The following is an 18,162-nucleotide window of genomic DNA, read 5'->3' as shown; positions in this document are numbered from 1 at the left end:
GTCCCAAAGAAATGTATACACATGTTGAAGAATTATTAATTCCAGTGGATTTAATCTAAAAAGAAAGAAACATCATTTTTTGGGACACCGTATGTTTCAAATAAAATGCTAATTAAAAATCACAAAATGGATGAGAGAAGGTGAAGGGATTAGTCAAAGAATATATATGCCTAATCCATAGTCACAGACAACACTATAGTGATGGCCAGAGGGAAGGAGGGATGGGTGGAGGTAGGCAAAGGGGGGGGGGTCAATGGGGACATCTGTAATAGCATCAACAATACAAATAAAATTTAAAAAACACACAAAATTGTTCATAAACCACTACGAAAACAAATGAAAAATATTAATGCTCATGGATGTATACTGAAGGGACATAAAACTGAAAGCAGTTATGAATGAAAACAATATGGGAGGTTAGTGGGGCTGTCCGTTATTTTAAAAATTATCTTTTAAAAATATATTTTTATTTATTTCAGAGAGGAAAGGAGAGGAAGAGATAAAAGCAACAATGATGAAAGAGAATTATTGATTGCCACCTCCTGCATGCCTCCCACTGGGGATCAAGCCCGCAACCCAGGCATGTGCCCTGACTGGGAATTGAACCATGACTTCCTGATTCATAGGTCAGTGCTCAACCACTGAGCCACACTAGCTGAGCTAAAAATTATTTAAAAATTGTTCTCCCTAATAATAGCATGAGATTTAGAGAAAGTAACTAAGTAAGAAATTAACTGCCCTAGCTGGTTTGGATAGAATGTCAGCCCTCGAACTGAAGGGTCCCGGGTTTGATTCTTCAAGGGCATGTACCTCGGTTGCAGGCTGGATCTCTGGCCATGGTTGGGGCATGTGCAGGAGGTAACCAATTGATGTGTCTCTCTCACATTGATGCTTATCCCTGTCTCTTCCCCTCCCTTCTACTCTCTCTAAAAATCTATGGAAAAATATCCTCAGGTGAGGATTAACAACAACAATGAAAAAGAAATTAACTCATTTTTATATACTTTGTTCTATAAACACACCACAAACAATTTATCATTTACAGTTTATATGTATACAGTAGTTGTCCCCTACCCATAGTTTAACTTTCTGGGGTTTCAGTTACTCTGGTCAATCTTGATCCAAAATATTAAAAGAATCATTCCAGAAATAAATAACTCATAAGTTTTAAATTGCACATTGTTCTGAGTAGCATAATGAAATATGCCATCCGGCTCGCTCCTGCCTAGGACGTGAATCATCCCATTGTCCATGTATGAAACCTATATACTCTCCACACCTGTTTAGTCACTTAACACTGACCCTCAAATGCAAGAGGAGTGATGCTGGTAATTTGCATGCGACCATAAGAAGCTGGAAGTGCTTATTTAAGTGAAAGGTGTGTATGTGCAGGAAAAACACATAGTATATATAGGGTTTGGTACTATTCACTGTTTCAGACATCCACTGAACAAATGGCCTAGGTTTTATTGAGTTCAATGTTATGACACAAAACCCACTGACATTATATTGATCCCTAAATCAATAATAACTAAAATTAACTTATATAACTTATATAAAAATGTTTCACTTTTTTATGGTTGTTATATCTAAAGATTAATCTACTTTCTTCTTTCACTGTTAGCCTGAACACAGGGAAAAGCATGATATATTCATGTACCTATATTTAACTTTAACATAATATTATTAAGTATTAGCATTAATTGAATGCTTTTTATATAGTCTTTTCTCAAAATTTTATATTATACCAAATAATAAAAGAAAACTTCATTTTTTGATGCCAAATAAAATCACCAGAAAATAGACTAGCTTGGATCATGTCAGAGAAAATATAACAAGATCATCATACTGATTAAAATGTCAGAAACAGAGGGAAACCAAGATGGCAGCATAGGTAAATGCCAGTACCACCACCTCCCACAACCACATCAAAATTACAACTAAAATAAAGAACTGCTATCATTCAAAACTGCCTGAAATCTGACTGAATGTAAGTCCTACAACTAGAGAAATAAAGAAGAAACTACAACAAGACTGGTAGGAGGGCGGAGGCATGAAACAGGCTGATCTGACACCCAGGTGTGAATTTTTTTTTTAATTGGGAGGGATATCTTGGCTGCAGAGGCCCTGTGTGAGGAGCAAGGGGTCCCAACCCCACACCAGACCCCAGCTGAGGGTTCCAGAGCTGATAAGAAAAGTCCCCATAACTCTGGGTTGTAAAAACCAGCAGGGATTGTGGCTGAGTGGCATGGAGGCTGCTGAAGACCCAGGTGTTCTTCCTAAAGGGCCAACACACAAACTCACTTGGACTTGATTCCTCTAAGCTCCAGCACTAGGTGGCTTTAGGGGACACAGGTACATATGTGGAAGAACTGGATTATCTGGCATTGCAGCAGGAATTCCAGGGGAGTTTTCTTGCAGACAGGGGTGTTCACAGGGTTCCTGTGCTGGGACCTCCCCATCACAGAGCTGACTGGCAGCCATCTCTGAGTTCCTATAATCCTGTCTCAAGTGTTTTCTCTGCCATGGTGATTCCCTGAGACTCTGCCCATCTAATTTGCAGCCCCACCCAAACTATTTGCAGCAGCTTTTCCATTTGAAGAGTCTGTCCTGGCACTGGCCTTAGACTTTGCTAAAATTTCTTAAATAAGCAGCAGGTGGCATCAGCATACCCAAAACCTATTAATAACATACCCAAGACTTGACACTAACCCCAGACTGCCAGGCTTCACAGCTTAGCCTTACCAGGGCACTTCACAAGGCCAATACAAGGAATATCCATCTGCAGACCACTCTGTAGCTCCTGCCTGGTGGTTCCAGGCAGTGGATGACTTTGCACCTCCTGGGAGGCCACAGAGCCAGTGAATAGAGAGGCCAGCTTCAGACCATATTAAATTATAACCGTAAACATCCACAAGTGACACACTCAAGGGGCAGACTCAGTGAGCACCAAAACCCCGCTGAAGCAAGTCTTAATCCATAGGGGTGTCTCCTGCACAGCTACTCTTCCACTGCAGACACAGCTGGTCCTCACAGCCAAATGGCCTGAAGGTCAATTCCTACCAGTGATGCCAATAACAATCAAGGTTCAACTACAACATTGTGCACACAGCGGCACACCTTGAGTGCTCAGCTCAGGTGACTGGGGCCCTACAGGACACCTACTACACAAGGGAACTCTACCAATTCCAGGAGATATAGCAGCTCTACCCAATACATAGAAACAAACACAAGGAAGCAGCCAAAATGGGGAGACAAAGAAGCATGTCACAAATGAAAGAAATGGAAGAAAACAAACTATTGGATACAGAGTTCAAAACCACGGATATAAGGGTACTCAAGGATCTTCATGAGACTTTCAAGGACCTTAGAGAGAATGTCAAAGACATGAAAAAGGACCAGTCATAAATTAAGCATACACTAACTGAAATAAAGAATAACTTACAGGGACTCAATAGTAGAGTAGAGGATTCTGGGAATCAAATAAATGATTTGGAATATTAGGAGAAAAAAAGACACCCAATCAGAAGAACAAAAAGAAAAAAAGAATAAAAAATATGAATGCAGTATAAGGAGCCTCTGGGACAACTTCAAGTGTACCAACATTTGCATTATGGGGGTACCAGAAGAAGAAAAGGAAGAGCAAGATTATGGAATATCTATTTGAAGAAATAATGACAGAAAACTATCCCTACATGGTGAAAGAAATAGACTTGCAAGTCCAGGAAGCTCAGAGAGTCCCAAACAAGATGAGCCCAAAGAGCCCACATCAAGACACATCAAAATTAAATGCCAACAGTTAAAGACAAAGAGAATCTTAAAAGCAGCAAGAGGAAAGCAGTTAGTTATCTACAATGGAGTGCCCATAGGACTGTCATCTGATTTATCAACAGAAATTTTGCAAGCCAGAAGCGAGTGACAAGAAATATTCAAACTGATGAATAGCAAGGACCTAAAATCAAGATTGTTCTACTCAGCAAAGCTATCATTTAGAATTGAAGGTCAGATAAAGAGCTTCACAGACAATAAAAAGCTAAAGCAGTTCATCACCACCAAAGTAGTATTACATAAAATGTTGAAGGGTATTCTTTAAAAAGAGGAAGAAGAAGAAGAAAAAGGATATAAATATGAATATTCTATATGCTCAATTAATATTTGACAAAGGAGGCAAGAACATACAATGGAGCCAAGATAGTCTCTTCAATAAATGGTGTTGGGAAAATTGGACAGATATATGCAAGAAAATGAAACTAGACCACCAACTTACACCATACACAAAAATAAACTCAAAATGGATAAAGGACTTAAATGTACGACAGGAAATCATAAAAATTCTACAAGAATCCAAAGGCAACAAAATCTCAGACATATGCCGAAGCAATTTCTTCACTGATACAGTTCCTAGGGCACTTGAAACTTAAGAGAAAATGAACAAATGGGACTACTTCAAAATAAAAAGCTTCTGCACAGCAAAAGAAACCATCCACAAAACAACAAGAAAGCCCACTGCGTGGGAAAACATATTTGCCAATGTCATATCTGATAAGGGCCTAATCTCCAAAATTTATAGGGAACTCATACAACTTAACAAAAGGAAGATAAACAATCCAATCAAAAAATGGGCAAAGGACCTAAATAGACACCTTTCAAAAGAGGACATTCAGAAAGCCAAGAGACATATGAAAACATGCTCTAAGTCACTAATCATCCGAGAGATGCAAATCAAAACAACAGTGAGGTACCATCTCACACCTGTCAGACTGGCTACCATCAACAAATCAACAAACGACAAGTGCTGGAGAGGATGTGGAGAAAAAGGAACACTTGTGCACTGCTGGTGGGAATGCAGACTGGTGCAGCCACTATTGAAGACAGTATGGAGTTTACTCAAAAAACTATAAATGAAACTCCCATTTGACCCTGTGATCCCACTTCTAGGAATATATCCCAAGAAACCAGAAACACCAATCAGAAAGGATATATGCACCCCTATGTTCATAGCAGCACAATTCACCATAGCTAAGATCTGGAAACAGCCTAAGTGCCCATCAGTAGATGAATGGATTAGAAAACTGTGGTACATCTACACAATGGAATACTATGCTGCTCTAAAAAGGAAGGAACTCTTACCATTTGCAACGTCATGGATGGAACTGAAGTGCATTATGCTAAGTGAAATAAGCCAGTCAATGAAGGAAAAATACCACATGATCTCACTCATTCATGGATAATAGAGACCATTATAAACTTTTGAACAATAATAGATACAGAGGCAGAGCTGCCTCAAACAGATTGTCAAACTGCAGCGGGAAGGCCGGGGAGGGTTGGGGGGCAGGAGGGAGGGGAGTAAGAGATCAACCTAAGGACTTGTATGCATGCATATAAGCATAACCAATGGACATAAGACACTGGGGGATAGGGGAGGGTAGGGGACTGTCTAGGGCGGGGGGGAAAAATGGACACATATGTAATACCCTTTGTATTACTTTAAGCAATAAACAAAATAAAAAAAATAAAAGGAAATGGAGAAAATAAAATAAAATATGAATATTCTAGTGGCAATAAGCACACATATATCAACAATTGAATCTATAAATCAAAATAAATGAACAAGAAATCTAATGAACAAAATAAAATGGAATAAAATAGAATCAGAGGCATGGAAACATGGAATAGATTGGTAAATTTCAGAAGGAAGGGAAGGGTAGACTAGAAGAACCAGAGGACCAAATTAGCAAATTAGAAGACAGGGAAGCAAAACACATACAAACTGAATTGCAATTGGAAAAAAAAATTAAAAGACAGGAGGACAGCCTAAGGGATCGTTGATACAACATGAAACAAAGCAACATATGCATAATAGGGGTGACAGAACAACAGGAAGAAGAACAACGGTTAGAAAACCAATTTGAAGAAATAATGTCAGAAAACTTCCCTGATGTGGGAAAGAACAAAGTCACACAAGCACAGAGAGTCCCAAACAATATGAACCCAAAAATAACCACACCAAGACACATCATAATTACGTTGGCAAATGTTCAGGACAAAGAGACAATCGTAAAGGCTACAAGAGAGGGACACAAAGTTACATACAAGGGATCTCCAATTAGATTATCAAATGTTTTATCAACAGAAACACATCAGGCCAAAAAAGAACAGAAGGAAATTTACAAAGTGATGCAAAGCAAAGGACTGAATCCAAGAATACTCTATCCAACAAGGTTATCATTCAAAATTGAAGGGGAAATAAGGAGCTCCACATACAAAAAAAAGGCTAATGGAGTTTATTACAACCAAGCCAGCAATTCAAGAAATGCTTAAGGGATTGGTGTCAAAAGAAGAAATAAAATGGGAAAAAGAAACAGACACAAAAATAAAAATGGCTACAAACAAGTACTTATTAATAATAACTTTAAACGTAAACTGAGTAAATGCTCAAATCAAAAGACATCAAGTGAGTGAATGGATAAAAAACAAAAACAAAAACATGACCCATATATATGCTGTCTACAACAGACACACCTTAGAACACGAGACTCACACAGACTGAAAGTGAAGGTATGAAAAAATATCTTTTAGGTAAATGGAAATGGAGAAAAAGCTGGGGTAGCAATACTTATATCTGACAAACTAGACCTCAAAGTGAAGGCTATATAAAGAGATAAGGAAGGCCACTTCATAATACTAAAGGGATTTATACAATAAGAGGATATAACCTGATAAACATATGTGCACCCAATGCAGGAGCACCCAAATACATCAAAACAAACAAAGAGACAAAAAAAAAAACCCCAAAACTCCTGGAAGACATCAAGGGAGAGATTGACAACAATACAATTATAGTAGGGAACTTTAATACCCCACTGACATCACTGGATAATTCTCTAGACAAAAAATCAGCAAAGAAACAGCCATCCTAAATGACTCACTAGATCAGATGGAATTAATTGACATCTTCAGAACATTTCACCCCAAAACCACGGAATATACATTCTTCTCATGTGCACATGGGACATTTTCAAAAATAGACCACATATTGGGTCACAAGCAAAGTCTGTCCAAATTCAAGAAGATTGAAATCATATCAAGATCTTCTCAGACCACAATGGCATAATATTAGAAATCAACTACAATAAAAACAATCACAAAAATTCAAACACTTGGAAGCTGAATAGCATGCTATTAAACAATTATTGGGTTATCAAAGAGATCAAAGAAGAAATTAAAAACTTCCTGGAAATGAATGACAATGAAAACACCACAATCCCAAATTTATGGGACACAATGAAAGCAGTCCTGAGTGGGAAGCTAATAGCTCTACAGGCCTACCTCAAAAAAACAAGAAAAATGGTAGTAAATTATCTAACTCTACCACTTAAAGAATCAGAAAGAGAACAACATGAAAAGCCCAGAGTGACCAGTTGGAAGGAGATAATAAAGATCAGAGCAGAAATAATGACATAGAACAACAACAACAACAAAAAATCAATGAAACCAAGAGCTGGTTCTTTGAATGGATAAACAAGATTGATGAACCTCTAGCCAGGCTCATCAAGAAACAAAGAGAGAGGATCCAAATAAACAAAATCAGAAATGAAAGAGGTGAAATAACAACAGACCCCACAGAAATACAAATGATTGTTAAAACTAGTATGAACAACTCTAGTCCAACAAAATAGAAAACCTGGAGGAAATGGACATATTCCTAGAAAAATACAACCTTCCAAAACTCAATCAGGAAGAATCTAAAAATATCAATAGGCTGATAACTATGGAAGAAATTGAAGCAGTCATCAAAAAGCTTCTAGCAAACAAAAGCCCAGGGCCAGACAGCTTCACAGGGAAGTTTGACCAAAAATTAAAGGAAGAACTAAAACCTATCCTCCTCAGAGTATTACAAAAAATTCAAGAGGAAGGAAAACTTCCCAGCTCATTCTATGAAGACAGCAATACCCTATTACCAAAACCAGATAGAGATAACACAATGAAAGAGAATTGCAGACCAATATCCCTCATGAACTCAGATGACAAAATCCTCAACACAATTCTAGCAAATCAGATCCAGTATTACATCAGAAAGAAGACATAGTAGGATTTATCCCGGAGAAGCAAAAATAGTATATTACCCACAAATCAATAAATGTGAAACATCACATAAACAAATTGAGAGATAAAAATCACATGAGCATATCAACTGATGCAGAAAAAGCATTTGACAAAATCCAACACCCTTTCTTGATAAAGACTCTCAGCAAGGTGGGAATAGAAGGATCATACCTCAACATAATAAAAGCCATATATGACAAAACTACAGCCAACGTCATACTCAATGGGCAAAAACTAAAAGCATTTCCGCTAAGAACAGGAACAAGACAGGGATGCCCACTCTCACCACTACTTGTCGACATAGTACTAGAAGTACTAGCCATTGTGATCAGACAACAAGAAGAAATAAAAGGCATCCAAATTGGAAAAGAAGAATTAAAACTGTCCTTATTCACAGATGACATGATACTGTACATAGAAAACCCAAAGACTCCATCAAAAAATTATTAGACTTAATAAATGAATTTGGCAATGTAGCAAGATACTAAATTAATGCCAAGAAATCTATGGCATTTCTGTACACCAATAGTGAACTTACAGAAAAAGAGACTAAAAAAAATCCCATTTACCATCGCACCAAAAAAATTAAGATACCTAGGAATAAACTTATCTAATAAGGTAAAAGACATGTACTCAGAAAACTACAAGACAGTGAAAAAAAAAAAGATAGAGGAAAGCATAAACAGCATATAATAACATACCATTGTCATGGTTTGGTAGAATCAACATCATTAAAATGTCCATACTACCCAAAGCAATCTACAGATTCAATGCACTCCCCATTAAAATACCAACAACATATTTCACAGATCTAGAACGAACTCCCCAAACACTCATCTGGAATAAAAAAAAGACCCCGAATAGCTCCAGCAATCCTGAGAAAGAAGAACAAAGTAGATGGGACCTCAATACCAGATATCAAGTTGTATTACAAAGCTAGTGTTCTCAAAACTGCCTGGTACTGGCACAAGAGAAGACATATGGATCAATAGAATAGAAGAAAGAACCCAGAAATTGACCCAAACCACTATGCTCAATTAATATTTGACAAAGGAGGCAAAAGCACACCATGGAGTCAAGACAGTCTCTTCAATAAGTAGTGTTGGGAAAATTGGACAGATACATGCAAAAAAAAAATGAAACTAGACCACCAACTTACACTATACACAAACATAAAGTCAAAATGGATAAAGGACTTAAATGTATGACAGGAAACCATAAAAATACTAGAGGAATCCACAGGCAGCAAAATCTCAGACATATGTCTAAGCAATATCTTCACCGATAGAGCCCCTTAGGGCAATGGAAACTAAAGAGAAAATAAACAAATGGGACTACATCAAAATAAAAAAGCTTTTGTACCAAGAGACATATGAAAACATGCTCAAAGTCACTAATCATCCGAGAGATGCAAATCAAAACAGCAATGAGGTACCATCTCACACCTGTCAGACTGGCTATCATCAACAAATCAACAAACTACAAGTGCTGGAGAGGTTGTGGAGAAAAAGGAACACTTGTGCACTGCTGGTGGGAATGCAGACTGGTGCAGCCACTATGGAAGACAGTATGGAGTTTCCTTAAAAAACTGAAAATGGAACTCCCATTTGACCCTGTGATCCCACTTCTAGGAATATATCCCAAGAAACCAGAAACACCAATCAGAAAGGATATATGCACCCCTATGTTCATAGCAGCACAATTCACCATAGCTAAGATCTGGAAACAGCCTAAGTGCCCATCAGTAGATGAATGGATTAGAAAACTGTGGTACATCTACACGATGGAATACTATGCTGCTGTAAAAAGGAAGGAACTCTTACCATTTGCAACTTCATGGATGGAACTGGAGAGCATTATGCTAAGTGAAATAAGCCAGTCAATAAAGGAAAAATACCACATGATCTCACTCATTCATGGACAATAGAGACCATTATAAACTTTTGAACAATAATAGATACAGAGGCAGAGCTGCCTCAAACAGATTGTCAAACTGCAGCAGGAAGGCCGGGGAGGGTTGGGGGGCAGGAGATAGGGGGGTAAGAGATCAACTAAAGGACTTGTATGCATGCATATAAGCATAACCAATGGACATAAGACACTGGGTGATAGGGGAGGCTAGGGGACTGTCTAGGGCGGGGGGATAAAATGGATACATATGTAATACCCTTTGTAATACTTTAAGCAATAAAAAAAAAAAAAAAAAAAAAAAAAAAGCTTTTGTACAGCAAAAGAAACCATCAACAAAACAACAAGAAATCCCACTGCATGGGAGAACATATTTGCCAATGCTATCACTGATAAGGGTTTAATCTCCAACATTTATAGGGAAGTCATACAACTTAAGAAAAGGAAGATAAACAATCCAATAAAAAAAAATGCACAAAGGACCTAAATAGACTCTTTTTGAAAGAGGACATACAGCAGGCTGAGTGTCATATGAAAACATGCTCAAAGTCACTAATCATCCAAGAGATACAAATCAAAACAACAATGAGGTACCCACTCACACCTGTTAGAATGGCTATCATCAACAAATCAACAAATGACAAGTGCTGGTGAAGGTGTGGAGAAAAAGGAACCCTCATGCACTGCTGGTAGGAATGCAGACTGGTGCAGCCACTACGGAGAACAGTATGGAGTTTCCTTAAAAAAATAAAAATGGAACTCCCATTTGACCCAGTGATCCCACTTCTAGGAATATATCCCAAGAAATCAGAAACACCAATCAGAAAGGATATATACACCCCTTTGCTCATAGCGGCACACTTTACCATCGCTAAGATTTGGAAACAGCCTAAGTGCCCATCAGCAGATGAGTGGATTAAAAAACTGTGGTACATCTACACAATGGAATACTATGCTGCAATAAAAAAAGAAGGAATTCTTACCATTTGCAACAGCATGGATGGAACTGGAGATCATTATGCTAAGTGAAATAAGCCAGTCAGAGAAAGATAAATATCACATGATCTCACTCATTTATGGAATGAACATTAACTGATGAACAAAAACAGATCCAGAGACAGAGAAGCATCGGTCAGATTGTCAAACTTCAGAGGGAAGATAGGGGAGGGTGGGGGTAAGGGGGAGGGATCAACCAAAGGACTTGTAGGCATACATATAAGCCTAACCAATGGACAAAGGTACCAGGGGGGTAAGAGCATGAGGGGGGGGGGCAATGGGGTGATAAGGGCACATATGTAATACCTTAATCAATAAAGAAATAAAAAAAACATCAATGATGAGAGAGAATCATTGATCAGCTGTCTCCTGTACACCCCGCCCCCCCACAGAGGATTGAGCCCACAACCCAGGTATATGCCCTAATTGGTAATCAAACCGTGACCTCCCAGTTCATAGGCAGAACTCAACCACTGAGCCAAGCCACTGAACCCCACAGTAATTTTACAAGTATTTTTTCTTTCCAGAAATAAACCTTTCTTACCACTCTCAAGAATAATGCTAGATCATTACATTGTTTAGACCAGGGGTCCTCAAACTACGGCCCATGGGCCACATGCAAATACAAATATTGTATTTGTTCCCATTTTGTTTTTTTTACTTCAAAATAAGATAAGTGCAGCGTGCATAGGAATTTGTTCATAGTTTTATTTAAACTATAGTCTGGCCCTCCAACGGTCTGAGGGACAGTGAACTGGCCCCCTGTTTAAAAAGTTTGAGGACCCCTGGTTTAGACTCTGACATTCTAATTCCATTATTGAAATGCTAATATAGGGTACACAAGTGCTGAACCCCAGGAAAACAAAAAGTTAATGGAATAGATATGAATTCTGTAATTCTTAGGCTAAAGCCCCAGTAAGTGAGACTAAAAATAAGGTAAATTCTATCACTGCCCAGTGTGTGGTATGTACTTGATGGACAAAATTCCAGATATTATAAAAGCATACTAAAAGATGAACAAGATGGAATAGGTTGGTAAAGGAGTGGAACTGGGGGCAGAGGATTCCAGAATGAGTGATATGCATGTACGAAAGATTTACAGAAAGAAAAAAACATGAAAATTTTGTGAAGTTCGAAGTAATTCAGTATGGCAGGAGCTGAGAAAGAGAATGATTGTTTATGAAAAATGGGTGTGTGAATATTTATTGTGCCAGGAGTTGGGTATGGGATAGTAGATGAGTGATCACTAAATAGGAGCAAAGTTTTAAAAGAGCCTTATGAGATAAGTTGAGATTTGGGAACTTTACCTAAATCCATGGAGGGTGCTTCACAGGTGAGTAAAGTGATTGGCTTCTTCTTCAGCCAAAAACTCATGTTCTACCAGTGGTCGGCAAACTCATTAGTCAACAGAGTCAAATAACAACAGCACAACGATTGAAATTTCTTTTGAGAGCCAAATTTTTTAAACTTAAACTATATAGGTAGGTACATTGTTATTAACTTAATTAGGGTACTCCTAAGTCTTAGGAAGAGCCATACTCAAGGGGCCAAAGATCCGCATGTGGCTCGCAGGCCGCAGTTTGCTGACCAAGGTTAGGCTATGACTTTACTGGTGGGTGATTGTTACTGGTGGGAGGTTGCAGGTAGACTGAACTAAGGAAGTTGCCATTGACACTAAGAAAATTAGATCAGCCACCATACATAGCAGTTAGAAAGAATAGCACCTGGATTGGGAGAGGGAAGCAACTACCACTAAAATAAAACCCAGGTTCTGGTTAACCAATTGGATGGAAGAGGAGGCAGAGCTTAAGGTGCTGAGCTCTGGGCCTCATATGACACACAAGGAAATCTACCAACTGGGTATTCAGACCTGGAGTTCAGCAAAGATACCAGGAGTTAGTGGCAGGATCTGCAAATCATCAGCCTTGAGAGAAGATTTGCTGATGTGGGAGTGAAGCAAATTACCCAAAAATGTGTGCAAAAGAGAAAAGGAAGATGTCTCAGATAGATACTGTGGAACTCTTAACTAAAACAGTATAGGCAGAGGACCATTCTCCCAAACCCATCACTCTCCACATACAAAAGAAAATTTTTAAAAAATGTATAGTAAAGCAAGAAAAGAGAAAGATTGAAGAGGAAAAACTAGAAAATTAGTAGACAGATCAGCAGAGCATCATGGAAACAAAGGGAAAGAATATTTCAAGTAGGACCAAATGAGATCAACACTGTTGAAAGCTATCTTTGGGTGAATTAAAAATGAGGGCTGACAAGTGTTTTCTATTCAACAAGGACATAACAACCCACAGGACCTGGAGGCTCATTTCCTGGTGGGTGGGAAGGTGCATGGTAGCTGTGAGTTGTCTCCACTTTAAAGAAGCAGCCTGGTTGTGATGTGGAGGAGAAAAGATAGGAAGGCTGGAAGGCAATGTGGATTGAGGGGGATATTATAGTTTGTGTTGGCTCAGTTTTGTTTTGTTTAGAGGATGGGAAATATTTGAGGGTCTTTAAAATGCTAATAAGAAGGATAATGCACCTGGGGAAATTGATACACGATAGAGAGAGGGGAACACATGGGAAAGCCAGCTTTATAGGAGAACTGGAACAGGACAGAAAGCAAGGTAGAAAGATTAACTAGGAGAAAAGGGGAGTCTACTTCCATTTTGATGTTGGAAACACTGCCAAAATGGGTTTTCCCTTGAATTTCTTCCTATGCATATAGCTTTTACTGGAATTCTGACTACTCACTTTTCTGAAACAGCACACATCTCCCCATCTTGGTCTTCCCACAAAGCAAATCTATTTGTAATCTCTTTTCATATACTTATGAATAAACCAGCCAACTCAGTATCTCAGAACATGGTTGTGTGTGTGGCGCGTGCACGCGCACACACACACACACACACACACACACACACAATCATGTTCCATTTTAACTGGATACCAGCAATATGAACTTTACCAACTAACCTATACATTTGCAGTCAATTACATTTTCAGCAAGCTCAATTATATACACTTGAAAAGCATCCAAAATTTCATTAGTCAAGTTGTGTTTGTCAACTATAACCCAGGTTGAAAATAAGTGCAAAAGGAAGCATTCTGGGCATATAATTACACCTCAATCTTAGCAGAGTTGTTACTTTAAAAAATGGTGACACAGGTGAAACAAATGATCCCTTAACAACCTCAATTATTCCTATTAAGAGAGGATACCCTATATCAGTGGTTCTCAACCTTGGCTGCACATTAGAATCACCTGGTAATCTTTTTAAAATCCTGATTTCTGGGCCTCATCCTCCAGAAATTCTGTTTCTTTGTTACTAATGTTGTGGCCCCACCCCATAACAAAGAAACAGAATTTCCGGAGGATGAGGCCCAGAAATCAGGATTTTAAAAAGATTACCAGGTGATTCTAATGTGCAGCCAAGGTTGAGAACCACTGCCCTATATGAAGGAAACATGGCTCACTCTCCAGTTAGCTGTTATTATTAAACACTGAAGTGAAATGTGTTTTAAATAGCATAAAAAATTATCACTCTGCTGAGAAAAAGTCATCAGCTAATCTAGATGAAATCAGACACTATACTGTGTAAAAGATAAAGCCATTAAATTGTTGGCACCAAAATAAAGCCTCTTAAAGATATTAAGAAAGAAGCTGTTCTACATATTGCTCCATAGTCTATCTCCAAAAAATAAGAAAATAGGGAAAAGTCACTGTGACTCACCTTGGTGGGTCCATTTCCATTAATTGCCACTGGTAATGTTTCATAAAATACATTCTTAACTCTGGCTTTGCCATTTTCAAATTTCAGAACAACTTCATCTGAGTTAAAAAGAAAAACAGGTTTTAGTAATTTAAAATGTGCATGTATACTCATATATACATATGTGTGTGTGTGTGTGTATATATATATTTTTTTTCTTATTGTTATAAATTTGCTCATGCATGCTATCACTTGTAGTAACTTGGCCTACTCCAAGTCAACAGATACCCAAATGACAAAGAATGAGATTCTGAGTACCTCACATACTCCAACCTGGCACCAGCAGACTGAGGTGCTGAGCCACTGAAATGTCTGGTGGAAGGAAAGCATCTTTGCAATCCTGCCTCCGCCTCCTGATAGTAATGTGATCTTAGAAGAGTTAAATTATTGTCACAATTTATTCATCTGTAAAATGGGATCCTTGCCTGCCTTTCAAGGTTATTATAAAGGTAATAACAATATATGTAAGGCAAATAGAACACTGACTGGCACATTAAGTAAGGTTTCTACACTTGGCCATGACTGATAGTATTTCCAGTTCTTGAAAATCAGCTTTACTGTGGAAAGCATTATGGAGTTACCTCAAAAAATTAAAATTGCAACTGCCTTATGACCCAGCAATTCTACATCTGGGAATAAATTCAAAGAAACCCAAAACACTAATTTGAAAGAATATATGCACTCCTATGTTCACTGCAGAGTACAAGAATCAAGATTTGGAAGCAGCCCAAGTGTCCATCAGTGGATGAGTAGATAAAAAACCTCTGGTACATTTATACCATGGAATGCTATGTGGTTGTAGAAAAGAAGGATCTCTTACCCTCTGAGACAGCATGGAGGGACTTGGAGAGTATCATGCTAAGTGAAATAAGCCAGTCAGAAAAAGGCAAGTACCATATGATTTCATTCATATGTGGAATCTAATGAACAAAATGAGCTAAATAAGCAAAATAGAGACAAACTCGTAGATAGAGAGCAAGCTGACAGTTGTCTGAGATGTAGGTGGGGTGGAGAGATTGAACAAATAAAAGACAAAAAAGAGAGAGAAAAAAACTCACAGACATGAAGAACAGTGTGGTGATTACCAAACAGGGGGGAGGTGGAGGAAGTTAAAGAGGGGATAAATGGTGATAGAAAGAGACTTGAATTGGGGGGCAGGGGGAGCAGTGAACACACAATACAGTATTCAGATGATGTGTTATAGAATTATGCACCTGAACCTATATAATTTGTTAATCAGTGTCATCCCAATAAATTCAACAAAAAGGAAAAGAAAAAGTCAGGCTTAATATAATTCCAGTAATATACAAGTCATATGGGAGCAGAGAGGTATTTTTATTTGTTTTCAGATTCCTTCCCTCACTTCCTGAGCACTCCAATCTAAATTTTTTCCATTCTGAGAAACCTGTTACTCTATGTACTGCCTTGAAGAATCATATTGAATTGCAAAGTATTTTTAAATTTTAAGTATAATTTATTAATGAATTAGTGTATGTTGATATGTAATGTATTGATTAATTAATTTTAATGCATTAATGTATTTCATCAAGATATATGTCTATTTAAGAAAGCACACCATATACACACACTCCATAATGAATGTGCCCAGTTATCAGGTACCTTTCAGCTAGAAGAAAAATACTCTTATACTCTACTATTCCTGAGTAATTCTCAATACAAGGAACATATAATGAAAAATGTGTAACAGTAGGTATAATTAATTTAAAACTACATCTATAGTCCCAGATGGTGAGATACTAAATTCTATGTTACCTAAGGCAAAAAGCTTATCTTCTTTTGCATCACTCTGAGGCAGTGATTTGAACTGGATGTATTTAACTGCATCAATAAGCTCAAGTTCAGTATATTTTAATAGTTGCAATATCTACACAGTAAACCTTAGTCATAGCCCCAAAATGGATATACCAAACAGCAGCAGTTGAACACACAGATGTCCATTTGTATCCATGAGCAATTCATTGTTTTGGAAGCATACCTACAGCTCCATTTAAAGTCTGAAAAATTTTGCATTTGTGATCCAATGTGATGTTAAGAGCTTCCTAAAATAAGAACAGAGGTAATATTAAAAACGACAATGGAAACAACAAACACTATATGTTAATATAGTTTGTTCTTTTTTAAAAACTTAAATTCCATATGTAAATTATTCCAGCAATATTTTTCAGAAAGGTTATAATTTTACTATTGATTAAATTAGAGGATAGATAGAATGTATGGGAAAGCATTCATGCTGTTTTCCAAGTATTTCCACATCTCCACCTTCTGACTAATTCTGACCAGTGAATTGTTAGCAGAAATAAAATGAATCACTTCCCATCTGGAGATGTCATTGCCAGTTGGAGACCCTAAGTGTGCTACTTCTCTCTGGCACATGAACCAGCAAGGTTGGAGATAGCTGCTTTATCAGCTAGGGCCCTACCCACCTCTACTAAGTGACTACAATAAGCAAGAACCCCTGTTTATGTTAAGCTGTTGAGCTTGGGGGTTATTACTGCAGCATAAACTGCCTGATTGCCAACAGGCTGGCAATTAATCTGCTTTACAAACCTTATGATTCTCGCTCAGCCCAGTGTGGCTCAGTGGTTGAGCGTTAACCTATGAACCAGGAGGTCGGGGTTCAATTCCGGGGTTGCTGGTTTGATCCCCAGTGTAGGGTGTGCAGGAACCAACCAATCAATGATGCTCTCTCATCATTGATGTTTCTATCTCTCTCTTCCTCTCCCTTCCTCTCTGAAATCAATAAAAATATATTTTTTAAAACCCTTATGATTCTCAATGCAGTTTTTCAGCTACATTGCTCTTCACAATAATATTCCTAAAAGTATTGTGCATGCTATTGTGGATTGAAACTTTGTGCTCCCTCAAAATTCCTATGTTGAAGCTCTAAACGCAATGAGGGTTAAGTTCAGGTTATAAGAGGTGGTCCCTCATGATGGAAATTTTGCCCTTATAAGAAGAAATTAGTGTTTACAAACCTATGCTTGCCCTCCCTCTCCCTTTCCTTCTCCCTCTGTCTGTCTCTTTCTTCCTCTATCTATCCAATTTGAGGACCAAGTGAGGAAGAGAGTTTTCATCAGAAACTGACTGTGCTAGCAACCTTATCTCAGACTTCTAGACTCTTTGAAAACAATTTTTTCTATTGTTTAAACCATCCAGTCTATGGTATTTGGTTATGGCAATCCAAGAAGATTAAGACGTATACTAAGCATACTCTTATGCTTAGAGAGAAATTTAAACAGGATTTAGACAACCAAAAATATTATAAACACAACAGTGAGGAAGAGCCCTAAGCAAAAACAACTAAATAAGACTCAGAGCACTTTACTAGTTGAACTACAAGAAAAGATGAGCAGCATGCACATCAAGA

General features: G+C 37.9%; 1 protein-coding gene across 3 annotated transcripts in view; it reads right to left on the bottom strand.

Moving 5' to 3' along the window:
• Positions 1-18,162, bottom strand: part of PLOD2 (procollagen-lysine,2-oxoglutarate 5-dioxygenase 2) — a 294,414-nt gene that overhangs the window by 92,527 nt on the left and 183,725 nt on the right. For all 3 annotated transcript variants that reach the window (XM_059688211.1, XM_059688213.1, XM_059688210.1), the window contains exons 6-7: positions 16,771-16,834; positions 14,736-14,833 (exon numbers count right to left, since the gene is read on the bottom strand). In XM_059688211.1, the coding sequence (XP_059544194.1) occupies positions 14,736-14,833; positions 16,771-16,834 (162 nt within the window). The remainder of the gene's footprint in view (positions 1-14,735; positions 14,834-16,770; positions 16,835-18,162) is intronic.

Source organism: Myotis daubentonii, chromosome 3 (genome assembly GCF_963259705.1).
Source record: "Myotis daubentonii chromosome 3, mMyoDau2.1, whole genome shotgun sequence".
Classification (NCBI taxonomy): domain Eukaryota; kingdom Metazoa; phylum Chordata; class Mammalia; order Chiroptera; family Vespertilionidae; genus Myotis; species Myotis daubentonii.
This window is presented reverse-complemented; position numbering and strand designations above follow the sequence as displayed.